Source organism: Gymnoscopelus microlampas (assembly GCF_963454915.1).
Source record: "Gymnoscopelus microlampas genome assembly, chromosome: 1".
In the NCBI taxonomy this organism is placed as follows: domain Eukaryota; kingdom Metazoa; phylum Chordata; class Actinopteri; order Myctophiformes; family Myctophidae; genus Gymnoscopelus; species Gymnoscopelus microlampas.
Genome location: NC_139962.1, coordinates 7,357,035 through 7,373,271, shown reverse-complemented (window position 1 = coordinate 7,373,271; position 16,237 = coordinate 7,357,035). Strand labels below are relative to the sequence as shown.

The 16,237-nt window shown below is 40.1% G+C and overlaps 1 protein-coding gene across 1 annotated transcript in view; it reads right to left on the bottom strand.

The window, feature by feature from the left end:
* The window catches only part of LOC311051285 (uncharacterized protein), a gene marked incomplete at its 3' end in the record, with an annotated part of 117,202 nt that extends 101,314 nt beyond the window's left edge, over positions 1-15,888 (bottom strand). Inside the window, exons 1-3 of the mRNA XM_084065818.1 lie at positions 15,845-15,888; positions 13,928-14,029; positions 12,548-12,648 (exon numbers count right to left, since the gene is read on the bottom strand). Coding sequence (XP_083921944.1) covers positions 12,548-12,608 — 61 coding nt within the window. The 5' untranslated portion in view covers positions 12,609-12,648; positions 13,928-14,029; positions 15,845-15,888. The remainder of the gene's footprint in view (positions 1-12,547; positions 12,649-13,927; positions 14,030-15,844) is intronic.
* Between the last annotated feature and the right edge of the window lie 349 nt (positions 15,889-16,237).

Genomic DNA, 16,237 nt, shown 5'->3' with positions numbered 1-16,237 from the left:
GTGTTGTGCTAGCCGTCCATCTAGCGCAACATGGTCGCCTCGGAAAACAAGGAAGTGTTGATCAAATAGAATACATTTTGGCATTTCCCGCTTCAAATGTTTTCAAAAAACATTCTTGAATGCAACGTTTAATTACATTGTGCATTTGTTTACATGACTGTCATGTTGGATACGGCATAACATCAAGCAGCGCAGCAGGTGCTCCGAGTCCTTGATTAGACAGAGGTCTGTAGAGCTCATCGGTCATTATTCAGAAATAACACCCCGCTGAATTCAGTGTTTGACCAATCAGAATCAAGCATTCAGAACCAAGCCGTGCAATAAGAAGGGATAGAGAGCTGCAGAGAGCTGCAATATCTGACGATTTGGGGTGCAAAAGTGACGAAATGGAGCTTCAAATAACTCACGAAAAAAATGTATGGAACAGTGGGCTCGGTAGCATAGTCAGTAAGAGAGCTTGGTCTGCATTCCCAAGGTCCTGGGTCCTGAGGTTCATTACCTCTTGTAATGTGAAGGTTCTACAACAATGAAACTGTGATATGAAAGAAGAGAAAAAAAACAAGAAACGCAGGGGGGGGGGGGGGGGGGGGGGGGCGAACTTGTTTTGCTGTTCCAGTTAGTCTATCATCACTGTTGGAGGGTGACACCTTGTAGGCCTATAGGGTCTATTCACAGCAGCCATATTATGAAGACATTCACAGGTGTTACCAATGATACTAACGAAGGCTCTGTTCCATTTAGTCTAGCAGAGTGGTTTCCACGACCCCCATAACTCTGAGAGTGTACAAATGGAACCAAATGGACCCGTGGTTCCATTTGTACACTCTCAGAGTTACACACCTGTAAGGGGCCATTTGGAAGGCCATGAGGGTCCCTGGACCCCAACTGTAGACCCACTGGTGTTTCCAGGGGGCCAACATGCACAACATCAGCACCCTGACTCTGTTTGACCAGAATGGAACAGAGCCTTCATTAGTATCATTGGTAACACCTGTGAATTTCTAAATAATATAGCTGCTGTGAATAGAGCCTATTGTGTCCAAAACCATAACCTGGATCTAATGTAGTGATTATTCAGTCACAAAGCTCTTATTAATAATACTTCTCATTGGATCAATATGTTTAAAGCCCACTGACAGATCCAGACGCATCTCGGCTTGTAGAAGGGCTATTTTCCCTACTTTAGTGTGACAGTCTTGTACGTAGAAATAAGGCATTCATTTACAAGAAAATCGTCTCTTTCGGGTGGAAACCTCATCATGTCCGAAACTGTTACTTTTCAGGATTCAAATTCAAAAACAGCAAAAGTAATAGATCTACGAGCTCGAAACGTGGCGCTTTGTGCCGTGTTTCGAGCTTGTAGATCTGCTACTGTTGAAGCTTTTGTGTGACGCTGTAGTATGATCAATAGGGCGATAATTCACGAAAAAACACAATAGTTAAAATATGGAGATAAGAGGTTTTTGCCTGACAGCAACAACATGCAATGCTTAATGGAATTACTTTAACCCTTTAAGGCCGGGAAGGGAACTCATGTGTGTTTTAAGATTTCTTTGGCTATTCAAAAATAGCAGATATACAAGCTCATAGCGCGGCACCGAGTGCCGCGCTATGAGCTTGTAGATCTGCAATTTTTTTAGAAAAATCTTGAAAATTTGTGCAAATCATTTTTAACTCAAATCTTTGCTTCTGGGGGTCCCTGGAACAAAATATTTTTTAGATGGGAGGGGGTCCGCCGACAAATACATATTATTTTGGGGGTCCTTGACATGAAAAAGTTTGAAGACCATTGAAAATATAGCAACATAAGTAAAAAATAAAAAAATTACTTTAGGAAAAAAAAAACAGACTTTCGCTTTAAAAAAGTATATATATATATATATATATATATATATATATATATATATTCAAACTAAAGATTTGCACACCTTTTCACGATAAAAAACAATTAGCAGATCTACAAGCTCGTAGCGCGGCACTCGGTGCCACGCTACGAGCTTGTATATCTGCTATTTTTATAGAGCCAAAGAAATCTTAAAATGACACAGATGCGTTCCCGGTCTTAAAGGGTTAAGTAGAGCGTAGAAATTCAATACCGTAGCTTTTTTCCTTTAACTTGAAATAAGACAATATATTACATTATTCTATCAGGTGGTATCAGAAAAAAAGCTATTAAATACACAACCCAAGGTAAAAAAAAACAACAGCTCCTCCATTGATGATACGGTGTAATATTGTTGCATATTATCTGACTGTAAGCAGCACAGAGATAAGAGAGAGAAGTGACATCCATGGTTTTTCAGCCTGAACAGCTGTAATATTTCACCATGACATGACCTTACTGTTTAGGAGTGTCATACGCTATCTGAAGGCCTGAATACGGATGACTCTGAATCAGGGCATAATAAATGACGCCCTGCTTGTTGTGTCTTGTTGCTGTGGAATTATTTATGTAGGGAGAGGCATGGGAGGAAAAACTACTCACAGACTTATTTTGATTATTAAACCATTAACCATGATTAAGGTGACTGATATTGTCCTTCTACAATTAAACAGTACCACATGCATCTACCACCATACAAAGCAAGTCATTATTCATAAAAAATAAAATAAAAAGCTGTTAAACAGCAAATGCAATACACAGAAGATCAATAAATGGATACTGGACTACATAAACAATATAGTCAAGTACATAAGTAACAGGACCACACTAGAGAGACCAAAACTACAATATATTTCGTCTCTATCGGGTGGAAATCTCATATGTCCAAAGCTGTTACTTTTCAGGATTCAAATTAAAAAACAACAAAAGTAGCAGATCTACAAGCTCAAAATGCATTGTTTCGAACCTCGTTTCAAGCTTGTAGATCTGACACTTTTGATGCTTTTGTGTGAGGCTTTAAGATGATCAAGTAAGGAGTTCATTTACGAAAAAACACAAACAAAAATGGAGATAAGAGGTTTCTGACAGCCAGTGGCGTGCACAGACATTTTGAGGGGCAGGTGCTCAAGTAATTTATACTTTTTTTTGTTTACTTGGTCTGCTCTTTTTTCCCTATACCTCTTTGCCAAAAAATAGCCGATCTACAAGCCCACAACGCCTCGCAGCGCGAGGCGTTGTGGGCTTGTAGATCTGCTATTTTTGGCTAAAGTTCTCCTCAGAAAAGGGATGCTAGGTTTCGAGTGGTTATGGTAAAAAGAAAAATCATATCACATAAAGATTTGGCAGACCCCCTGTAGTAACTCTGAGGACCCCCTAGGGGTCCCGGAACCCCTGTTGAAGACCCCTGCTGTAAACTGGATTTTTTTTTAATTTTTTTTTTCAAAAGGGCACTTCTGGTCAAGAGGGCAAAGGGGCAGGTGCTCTAGCACCACCTAGAGTCTAATCTGTGCACGTCCCTGCTGACAGCGACCACCTGGCCTGTAAGGCAGAGTAGAAAGTTTGAGCAGATCTGAGATGATTTTAACCCATTCAATCCAGGAACGCATAACTGTGTAATTTTTTTATTTTTTTAGCTATAACCATTATTCTATACTTTGGGCTATTTTTTTTTAAAAATCGTGAATAATTGTGCAAATCTTTGAATACATATGTTTTTTAAAGCGAACATTTTTAACTCAAATCTTTGCTTCTGAGGATTCTACAAAAGTCTTCTAAATCCTCCCTTATGTTACTATAATATCAGTGGTTCTCAAACTTTTTTCATGTCAAGGACCCCCAAAATGATATGTATTTGTCCGTGCCCCACCCCCCCCCCCCCCCCCCCCATCTAAAAATATTTATTTCCAGGGACACCCCTGAAGCAAAGATTTTAGTAAAAAAAAATATATATATTAAAAAATGTGCACAATTTTTCACGAAAGTAGTTGATCTACAAGCTAATCTAGCTATGAGCTTGTAGATCTGCTATTTTTGAATAGCCCAATAAAATCTAATATGACACAGATGCGTTCCCGGATTGAATGGGTTAAAGGTCTCCCACCATCATCACCGTTTGTGCCTCTATTATGTGTTCAGTGGAACGCCTACAGTAATGGTGTCACAAACAGCATGGTGTCACAAAGCCACGACAGAGTGACACAGAAACAGTTTGTCCCTCAGGCCATTAGAACGCCCCCAACAAATGACCAAAATGTCAGGTCAACTGTCTTTAATCTCCAGTACTCAGTCACAACAGAGCACACACGGATTCAACCTTCTTTTTCAAAAGCATTCCACTCCCTCTGCTCTCTTTCTAAAGGTTAGTCAGAGAGAAAAGTTACTTTGCAGGTACCAAGGCTAGATGTTAATAAAGGCCCCTTTATTAACATCTAGCATCTAACATCTATTTCACTTTAAAACACTTCTGGGGTCATTTCAAAGGTTTCATGACGTGTTGGTTTACAAAACATTAAAAGTGTTTATCACCTTCACCTTCACCTATCCCATAACCCCGGAGGGTCGTTGGGGCACCACAGACGATCTGTTGACCAGCTCTCTCCATCCCTCTCTGTCCTCGGCAGCTCTCATTGCCTCACTGAGTTTCAAGTGAGTCCATTCTCCGATGTTATCTTCCCATCTTTTCTTCTGTCTCCCTCGTCTCCTGCCACCTTGTACGGTGCCTTGCAGGATGGTCTTTGCAAGGCCTGAGGATCTGGTGATGTGTCCGTACCACCTCAGTTTTCGCTTTATGACAGTAGTAAGCAGGTCATCATGTGGGCCGATGGCTTGGCTGATCTTTTGCCGGACTTCCTCGTTGGTGACATGTTGGGTGTAAGAGATACCCATGAGTCTTCTGTAGCATCTCATCTCCATGCTTTGTATTCTCTTCTGGAGCTCTGCTGTAAGGGTCCAAGTTTCACAAGCGTATAGAAAGATTGAGATGACAAGTGAGCGAATTAGTCTCATTTTTGATGCCAGACTGATGTTTTTGTCTTTCCATATGGGCTTGAGTTTTGCCAGGGCAGCAGTTGTTTGAGTAATTCTGGCAAGGACTTCCCGTTTGGATCCCTCATCGGACACGATTGCTCCAAGGTATTTGAAGCTAGACACTGTGTCCAGTGCCTGTCCATTGACTTTGATGTCTGAGCGGATGCCATTGTTGTTGTTGGTCATGATTTGGGTTTTATCTGCATGGATTTCCATTCCATAGGCTCGGGAGGTGGTATCAAGCCTTTCAACTAGGCTGGCCAGTTCTTCTTCTCCTCCAGCTAGCCCATCAATGTCATCCGCAAAACGGAGGTTTGTGATTGGTCTGCCTCCTATGCTGACAGTTCCTTCATGGTCTGCCAGGGCATCCGTCATGATACACTCCTGAAATACATTGAAGAGAATGGGAGAGAGAAGGCATCCTTGGCGCACTCCAATTGTTGTCCTGAACCAGTCTCCGATAGCTCCGTTATAGAGAACTGCGCTGGTAGCTTTGTTGTACAGATGTTGAATGACTGTGACAAGGTTAGGGTTAATGTTATATTTCCTCATGGTCGCCCACAGCGCAGCATGCCATACCCGGTCAAAGGCTTTCTTGAAGTCTATGAACACGTGGTAAAGGTGTTGTTGATGCTGCAGGTATCTCTCAGAAATGATTCTCAAGTTGAATAATGAATATCTGTTCTGTGGTGCTCCGCCCTGCCCTAAATCCAGCCTGTTATTCAGCTATGATCAGTTCAGCTTGAGGTTTTAACCTATTTAGTATGATTTTCAGTAGGACTGAAAATCATACTATCATGGTCCTTCAAACGTGTATAAAAAGGTTTTAACAAAAAAAAATCACTCCAGTGAGTCATGGCAAGTCCACGGGCCAATCACAGCACTTTTCTGAGCCTGATTATTCAGAAACCCCCAGACCACAGAAAATCCACTGAATGTTCAAAGTTTTTGTGGGTGAAATTGAGGTCACAAAATCTAAAAAAAAGAGAACTTTGAAAAAATAGAGATTTTATGTCATGAAACGTTTAACATCTCTGGCTTTTGTGCGCACTCTGGACATTTATTTAAAAAATTGCTTGATTCAATATGTATATATTTGATATTCAGACATGCCACCTTCCTCAATATATTAAAGCACAGTCCCCTGCCATATCAGTCACTAGAAGCAAGGATGTGTGTTTTAGATGAATCAGTCATCAGTTAAAGTTGAAGTGTGTACAATGTGTTTATAGGCTATTGGAAGGGTCTGATCGAATGACAAACAAACTTTAAAAAAAACTGCTTTAACCGCTTAAGACATGCGGCCGATTCTTTTTTTGAAAAAACATTTCTATATCAGTGGTTCTCAAGCTTTTTTCATATCTAGGACCCCCAAAATGATATGTATTTGGCAGATCTACAAGATCGTAGCGCGGCACCGAGTGCCGCGCTACGATCTTGTAGATCTGCTATTTTTGAATAGCCAAAAGTGTAAAATAATACTTTTTAGCTCAAATGAAAAAGTGACACAGATGCGTTCCAGATCTTAATGGGTTAAAAAACAAAAGCCTGAGTAGAAGTTAAAATGACCCTAGAAGAGCTGTTAAGTGAAATACACCTTTAATAAGAGGAGCCAAACACATCCTCTGCTAATCCCTGTGGATTAAAGAAAAAAGCATTGATTAATCATTAAACCTGTGAGTAAGCCTTTCATCCCCTGGATTGGGACACAAACAGTTACAAGAGGGATTACAACAGTATCGTCTGGCACAGCACGAATAATAAATATATAAATTAAAAGTACAGCCGCTTAATTCCTGCTATAGTGTCTCACCAGGTTGAAGCTCTGCTCAATACACATCAATGAATGGATCCTCTGTGGTGGATGCTTATAAAGCCTGTTTTATGCTTAGCTGCACACCAGTGTCGTGCGGCGGAAATAGCCGATCCACAAGCTCACATAGCACGGCACCGAGTGCCGCGCTATGAGCTTGTATATCTGCCTTTTTTTTTAAATCGTGAAAATGCGATTTTTAAAAAATCTACAAATGTCTTCTAAATCCTAACAGTTTTGAAAAAGCGTATGTTGCTATAATATCAGTAATGCTCAGACTTTTTGCTGAAGTGAGGAGCAATTACATGAAGATCAGGTTGAAAATGCATCAAATGCTCATTGAACGCCACATATGTTGCTGCGTAGAGCGAATGTAAGCATCGGTGTTAAGCACAGCTTGAGAAAAGTTCAGTCAGTTGAGGAACTTTGATATTTCTGTCTTTTGTATTTCAGACACAAAAGAAACTTTCCTGAATTATTCTTTCAGGGAGACAAAGTATGTGTAAAAGTCTTCATAGCCAGGGCCGCAGGAAGGGTGGTGCGAGCGGTGCGGCCGCACCAGGCCCCGCGCTGGGGGGGGGCCCCGCAAAAGAAAAAATATATATATATTTTTTTTTTCTTAAGTGAACAGAATCACGTTTATTAAGAATTATTAAAAGAAATAACCGCAAATAACCACCAAAAACTCGGAAATATCCGCCCAAAACCGCGCGCGCGAGGATGGAGGATGGAGCGTGCGCACGCGACTTCACACCGGGCCCCGCATTTCTCCCAGACGGCTCTGTTCATAGCACAACATATAATAAAGCTCCGATCAGCTCAGATCATAGACGGGCCAGGGCACGGGCCATGCCGCGCAATTAGCGCCAAAGGTTAAAGGGTCAAAGCTGTTAGGGTTCATCAAACCCGGGAAATTAAACAATGTCGACAAGGTTCACGTCACAAAGAAAGGGAAATGGATAAAGACAGAGAGACACAGAAAGAAAGTGAGGGAGACGACATGGGAGGTGAAAAGGGGTTTGGGGGACAGATCGAGATGTTACATGACAGATGATTTCTACCTGGAAGACAATAGCTTGATTGCTCTCTTGTCCATCCAATCGATCGATAAGGATCTATCGCTATTTAAGCAAACGAATCCACTGTGGTACGCAGAATAAAAAGAATATCCCTCCCTCACACGGTTCAATAGCTAGTGTGCAGTATAAGCTTATTGTGAGCTCACTCACGGGACCTTTACACTGTACCAGAAAGAAAACAAACAAGAAATCCTTACAGTCCGTATAGTTTAATTACCACCTCCCCCCCTTCGTGTTGAAAAGAAAGTACTTTTCAACGACCTCCATGCTCTGAATACGGCACGGACAAAAGAGCTGTCCAATGCACTTAGCATAAAGCATCCAGGCAGCTCATAATATACCCATAGCTACAAGCTGTCCAGCCTCTCAGCAGCAGTGGTGGTGGGGAAAAAGTACTCAAATGTTTTACTTAAGTAAAAGTATCAATACTGCAATGTAGAAGAACTCTGTTGCAAGTGAAAGTCCGGAATTCAAAATTGACTTGAGTAAAAGTACAAAAGTATTGGTATCCGAATGTACTTAAAGTACCAAAAGTAAAAGTACTAAAATGTTTGAAAATAGCCGATCTACAAGCTCACAACGCGTCGCGATGCGTCGCGTTGTGAGCTTGTAAATCGGCTATTTTCAAATAGCCTAGGTATACAATAGGGCTAAAGTGGTTAATGCATGTTTTATAACACAACAATTTATATAATACAACAATTTACACAGTACTTGAGTAAATGTACTTAGTTACTTTTACACCACTGCTCAGCAGCCTTGTGGAGACGCAGGCCTCACACAACAGACTCAGAAGGCCCTCAGGACTGTAGGAGCCATGCTTGTTTACAAGGAGCTCTTGAATATCCTCGCTGTCGGGTGTAAAACTCGTAAGTCCCCCAAATAAATGTTACTCTTCAGGAAATGGATGGAAAAAAAAGAAAATAACCTGTGTTTCGATGGATCCAGTGCCGTTATTGTTTGACGCTTTAGACACACTTTAGTGGAGGTTTGTATTGTATGAAACATCCGTTTCATACTGTACATAATATCATACAATGTTTCTTCACTTGTTTAATTCATCCTGCATCGTTTTTATTAAACAAAAATGTAGTAAATTATACGAACAAAAATTCATACAAAGAAAAAAGAAAAAGGGGCAAATAAAGAAAGCAGAAGGAAAAGGAAGGAAAATAAAACAAACTGGCAATTTGAAATAAGGCTAGCTTTCCTGTAGTACTCTTACATTTACTTTATTCTACACGTCATGTATTTCTGAGACCCATATACTCTCTTAGATACACCTAACAATTTTCACTTTCAAGGCGTGTCTTAAATAGTGAAAATAGCCGATCTACAAGGTCACAACGCGCCGGCTAAAGCGGCGCGTTGTGAGCTTGTAGAGCGGCTATTTTCCGTACTTTTTGCACGACCCTCTTGCGCGACGAAGTGTGGCGTTAGTTTACGACAGTGGTTTTCAACCAGCGGTCCGGGGACCACCAGTGGTCCTTTAGGGGGTTCCAGCTGGTCCCCATGCTAAATGATTGAGAGTTGGTAACCAAATGGACCCTTATAAATCTTGAACTCTTGATAGTGTAAAATGAAACCAAATGGACCCCTACGGGTCCATTTGGTATCATTTTACACTCACAAGAGTAAAGTGTTAAATTATTGTTTAACATTAACATTGATAAGCATTGAAGTCTACACAATTAGAGAATATTATAGAAGAAATATCAAACATTTTGGGTCTGAGAGTCTAAATCTCTTCTGTGGCTCAAACACAGAATAACTAATGGACCTTGATATGAAAAGGGTTGAAAACCACTGCTTTACGAGTTAATGGAGATACAAGGTTTCTGCCTGACGACACGGACGATAAAGGAGCACAATACGGTATGGTTGACCCTCAGGCTGAGCCATTCACTTCCTCTTTGTAATGAGGAGAGTCAACAGAGTCCCATAGTGTTTACCATCTAGAGTGGATGTAATTGATTCCCATTGGCTGAGCAGCTGTATCGGGCGTCACACACAAAGAGAGAACGCTGCCACGGTTTTATTCACTAGTTCCGTTTACTATCTTATAATATCGACGGTGGTTTTTCATACGTTTGGATGTTGATGTTGCTTCTTTTCAGGTTTTTTAGTTAATCCATTAAAGACCATGCAGGAACGCATCTGTGTCATTTTTAGATTTCTTTGGCTACTAAAAAAAATAGCAGATCTACAAGCTCATAGCGCGGCACCGAGTGCTCATGGCACGGCACCGAGATATATGAGCTTGTAGATCTTCTATTTTTTGAAAAAAAGATTGTGAACATGTGTGCAAATCATTGATTTGCACACATGAGAACCACTGATATTATAGCAACATACGTTTAGGATTTAGAAGCCATTTGTAGAATCCCCAGAGGTAAAGATTTGAGTTAAAAAATGTTCGCTTTAAAAATGAATATATATTCAAAAATTCTAATTGTCATGATTTTTTTTTTTCAAATAGCAGATCTACAAGCTCATAGCTTATGAGCTTGTAAATCTTCTATTTTTGAATAGCCAAATAAATTACAGATGTGTTCCCAGTCTTAATGGGTTAATAGGGTATGTTTTTTCTTAACCCTGTGATGTCAAAATGGAAGGAATGTTGTGCAGATACACTACAGGATGAGGTAGATTGGGTGAACAGGGTGCATGGACTGATGTTTTTGTAACAGAAACAGAGAAATCCAGAACAAACACACCCTATAGCTATAATTACTAGCATGATAGAGAGCTTTAACCTTTCAACAACAGTGCTGTCGTAGCACTTGCCCTAGCCTTTGACGACCTTGCAGGCTTATGCAAAGGCTAAAATGTAACTTAGATAGCATGTAGACAGATGCCAGGTCATTGTTGACCCGGCATCCTATAGCGTATAGTTTCAATGTAGGCTGATGATAGGTTAAAGGGATATTTCACTTTCAAAAAGACTTTTGGTGATTGTATCGTCTACTCAGGCTTTTGTGAGCCCCACAGACAGTTTTTAAGTTGCTTGATTCAATATTTAGATATTAGATATTCATTTTATCAGACACGCCCCCTTCCTATACAAACCCATTATAACTTCAAACTCCATTTTTAACATGTTAGATTCATCAAAAACACCCGTCCTTGGTTCACCCGTCTCCTACCGCCCCCCTAATACGCGAGGGGGCCGTGTTTTTTCAATAACCTTTTTCATTTATTTTTAATATTTGTTTTGGAAAAATTTAAAAAATGAAAAAAAAAAATCTCGAAAAAACACGGCCCCCTCACGCATTAGGAGGGCAGGGTGAGTCAGCAGAACCAAGGATGGGTGTTTTTGATGAATATAACATGTTAAAAATGGAGTTTGAAGTTACAATGGGTTTGTATAGGAAGGGGGCGTGTCTGATAAAATGAAAATCAAATATCTAAATACTGAATCGAGCAACTTAAAAACTGTCTGGGTGGCTCACAAAGGCTTGAGTAGATGATAAAATCACCAAAAGTTTTTCTGAAAGTGAAATATCCCTTTAAGTCACTCTGGATTAAGAGCATTTGCTAAATGCCTAAATTGTAAATTGTAAATGAGCTTTCGTGAAAGCCAAAATAAAATGAATACAAATACATATCTCTGCTGTCCAAAATATTAACTGTTCAGAAAATGAAATGTTTTAAAACAACACAACCGCCTCATACTGTTGGTATTGAGACTTTATACATGGTCAGAAACCTCTTCAGGAAACACTACCCTTCCTCTTTGCCTGGCCTACTTGTTGTTAACTAGTTGTACAAACTCTTGTTCTATTGTTGTATTGTTTTATTGGATCTTGCTTAGTCGATACACTTATTTGTATAAGCTCCTGCTCATTTGATTTTGCTATTTTGTCTCATCTGTTTAAGAAAGTAGGTAGCTGATATATAGCACTTTTACCTTAGCGCTAGGTATACTCTTGGTTGCTTGTTTTTGCAGGAAATGCACTTCAGACTTCTGGTGATTAGTAGTTCTGTTCCCTACCTATGTTGAATGCAGTTATTGTAAGTCGCTTTGGATAAAAGCGTCTGCCAAATGACTGTAATGTAATGTAATGTACTTGCATGTGTCCTTATATTATCATCACTTTACCAAAATACAGCTCAAGTGGAGTTAGGAGGTTTTTGACCATTAATGTGGAGATAGTTGTTTTGTCCATCATTGATTAGAATGACCAAGTCAGATGGGGAAAAAAACCTGAGTTGGAGTGATTTGACTCTAATGGAGTTAGGAGGTTTAGTCAGAAGCGCTTTTTAATACTTTTCATTGGCTCAATTTTCTTTTAAACCCACACAAAGACGTAAATCAATAGCATTGATTTGTTCAAAATAATTAAAAGGTTGAAAAACGGAGATAGGAGGTTTGCACCCGACAGTGACGAAATATAAAAAGAAACAATGCACTTTTTGTTTTAACCTATAAATCTCTGCTGTCTGGCAGGAACCAGCTAACTCCAAAATATTCATTTTTCAGGAAAAAAAAAAAAAAAAAGTGAGAAATGAAAAAAAAAAAAAGTGAGTTAGGAGGTTCTGTTCATCATTGATAAGAACAGCTGAATGGAACTCCAAGCTCACAATGAGGTTGGAGGTCAAAAGGGGGTGGAGCCTGGAGTCAGCAAAACTAGCTAACTCCGGTGGACTTCACTTACACTCTTTTAATATAGTATATGGTACAGTAGTATAGTAGATAGAAGTTAGTGAAGTAAACAACAGTACGTAAGGATCAGTGTTACTTACGGACACACACAGCTCCACTCTCAAAGAAGCCTGGACAACACTGGGACCTTCTGCGATACATGGTCCTAACGCCCCTCCTGTACGCTGTCTTGTAACTGATCCTACACGCACGCACGCACGCACGCACGCACGCACGCACGCACACACACACACACACACACACACACACACACACACACACACACACACACACACACACACACACACACACACACACTCAGATTAGTCGCAGAGTTGTAAAGCATTGGTCCACCCAATACTTTGGCTATTCAAAAATAGCGGATATACAAGCTCATAGTGCGGCACTGCTATGAGCTTGTGTATCTGCTATTTTTTTGAAAAATCTTGGATTTTTTTGCAAATCTTTGAATATAAATATCTTTTTTTTAAAGCGAACATTTGTGACTCAAATCTTTGCTTCTGGGGAATTCTACAAATTCTAAACCCTAACAGTTTTTTGGGGAAAAAAGGTATGAAGGACCCCCAAAATGATATGTATTTGGCCGCGGACCCACATCTGAGAATGTGTTGTTCCAGGGACCCCCCAGAAGCACATATTTGAGTTACAAATGTTGGCTATAAAAATATACATATATTCAAAGATGTGCACAAATGTTCAAGATTTAAAAAAAAATAGCAGATCTACAAGCTCATAGCACGGCACAGAGTGCCGCGCTATGAGCTTGTAGATCTGCTACTTTTTTTATAGCTAAGAATAAAGATATAAATCTAACTTAACAAGTTAAGTGGTCAGATGGGTGGGCCTTAATCCAGAAAAGGGTTGATAACCACTGATCTAAAACATTTCAAATTGATTGATTGATTGAATACTTTGTTAACAGTACAGTAGGCCTACAGCAGTAGAGTCAAAGGTTATGCTACAAGGACAACACAAAAAGCTCCCCACGGGCTTGTTTCCATTGTAGTCCTTTGTACTCAATTCATCAACACATGAAGTGATAACAGCATAGGCCACTACAGTGACACCTTTAAGTTATTCCAGTCCTCCCAACGTCATCAAAGTAAAGGTCCCGCCAAGGACATCATCTGCTTTCTTGTAGCATTTCAGAATAAAAGCAGAGACTCTCTAAAGTGTTGAGCATAAAGTTTATGGTTGGTTTTAAAGTGCTCATTAAAAGTGGCAGCTGTAGCACATCAACATTAGCATATCACGCACGCATGCACGCGCACACGCGCGCACACACACACACACACACACACACACACACACACACACACACACACACACACACATACAGTACAAATTAAAAGTAATAATCATAATAATAATAATTTCACACTGGTGTCCCATTTTTTGGCATGTTAATAAAGTATGTAATCAATCAATCAATCAGTGTCAGTGTGGTAGTCCATACATACCTGTGTCTGGTGCATTTGAACCAGTTGAGGATGTCCGTACACCGTGTGTAATACACCTGGTCAAACGGATGGGAGTATGACTCCTGTACGGTCACTGCATAGCTGCGCGCGCACACACACACACACACACACACACACACACACACACACACACACACACACACACACACACACACACACACACACACACACACACACACACACACACACACACACACACACACACACACACACACACACACACACACACACACACACACACACACACACACAGAGAGAGAGAGAGAGCATGGTATGAGGGGTTGTATCCACAGACAACAACACGACATGGAGACCGGAAACACATCTGTGTCATTTTTTTTTGTTGGCTATTAAAAAAATAGCAGATCTACAAGCTCATAGCGCGGCACCGAGTGTCTATGAGCTTGTAGATCTGCAATGTGAACATATGTAACTAAAATCTTTGCTTCTTGGGATTCTACACATGTCTTCCTCATGCAGAAAACAACCGTTATTGCTTTTTTTCTCCTCTTTTTGATTATCGGTGAGCCCTCAACCTTGATTTGTGGTGGAGAGTCAGTCCAGTGCATTAGTGGTGACTGTGCACACTGAGAACTGACCTCTATCTCCCAAGATGTGGAAGAACTACCCCATAAAAGTATATAAAAGGTATAGAAATACCACAATGTAGACATTTTGTTTTTATTTAGGAGTAAAAGCACTAAAGCAGGGGTCTTCAACATTTTCAGACCAAGGACCCCCTAGATGAGCGAAATATGAAGCAGGGACCCCCTCTATATTGTATAAAATTGCGTTTCAGATTATGCTTTTTTTGTTTACTTGGTCTACTCTTTTTTCCCTCTACACCTATACCTCTTTGCCAAAAATAGCCGATCTACAAGCCCACAACCCCTCGCAGTGCGAGGGGTTGTGAGCTTGTAGATCGGCTATTTTTTGGCGAAAGTTCTCCTCAGAAAAGGGATGCTAGGGTTCAAGTGGTTAATGTAAAAAGAAAAATCATATATTCATATTTGCTTTGAAATGTACTTACGGTACAACGTTAAACGTAGTCATTATTAATGGCCTATTTCACAATAAAAACATAAAACAATATTTGTTTGTTTAACTTTTTCAAAAATCTACAAGGTTGAGAGCTTGTAGATTAGTTATGTCAATGTTAAAGCTGCACTATGTAACTTTCCTCTTCGACGTTGGATTTGGACTCAGTTTCCTGCGCAAGTGCTGACATTTTTACCATTGAGCTAATACAGCCTGCCTGCTTGATCAGGGGATAAATTGAATCTCTGAACAAACAGTCGAACATACAGAATATTTTCAACAAGATCATTTTGGCCGAAAAGGTTTGGGCTGAAGCCGAAGCTTATTATGCCCACCTTATTAATATTAAAATGAAATATTTAATAGAAGAGCAGGGAGACAAAATACAACCACCCCAATTATATAAGTTATATTGTATTGACATACCATACAGATTGGACAAAATTACATTTTATTCTTAAAACATTATTACAACATTACATTACAATTACATAGTGCCACTTTATTGTATGTTTTGTAATAATCTAAATTAACTTGTAACTAACATGTTCAAATAATTGTAGTGCAGTAAAACAAAAACAAAAAAAGAGTACAATATTAGCCTCTGAGGTGCCGTGGAGTAAAAGTATTGGAAAATTGACATACACAAGTAAAGTAAAAAATCACTCCCTGTGTGAAGAGAGTGGTGCCTTTGATGAGCCCCGTATTGATGTTGTCATCAATGTTTGTTTATTGGACATACATACATACATACATACATACGGACGGACACACGGACAAAGTCAGATATACAGTAGGAGTGGTTGGCACCACTCAAAAATACTGCAGTACAGTACTTGAGTAAATGTACTTAGTTACCTCTCCCAGTGGCTACAGACGTTGGGGTCTTCTGGGTTGAGGGTCCATGCTGCTGCCATCAGGTAGACCACCATGAACCACAGAGCCCCACCCACCCCCATTCTATACCTGCAGGATGAGAGAGAGACATAGAGGAGACACAGAGAGAGAGAGAGAGAGAGAGAGAGAGAGAGAGAGAGCAGGGGGTTATAAACAGTCAATTGTTGATGATCAACTAAATAAGTAGAACTTGTTTTTGAGACAATCTCATCCATCCAACTATAACGCCCGGGAGAACCAAACCTGGGTCTCCTGCGTGTGAAAGCCAACATCTTAACCACCAACATACAGTAAAGGGGAATTCCCTCTTGGCTGGGGAAGATATTAGGATTGTACTCATCAGGCAGCTGAGGC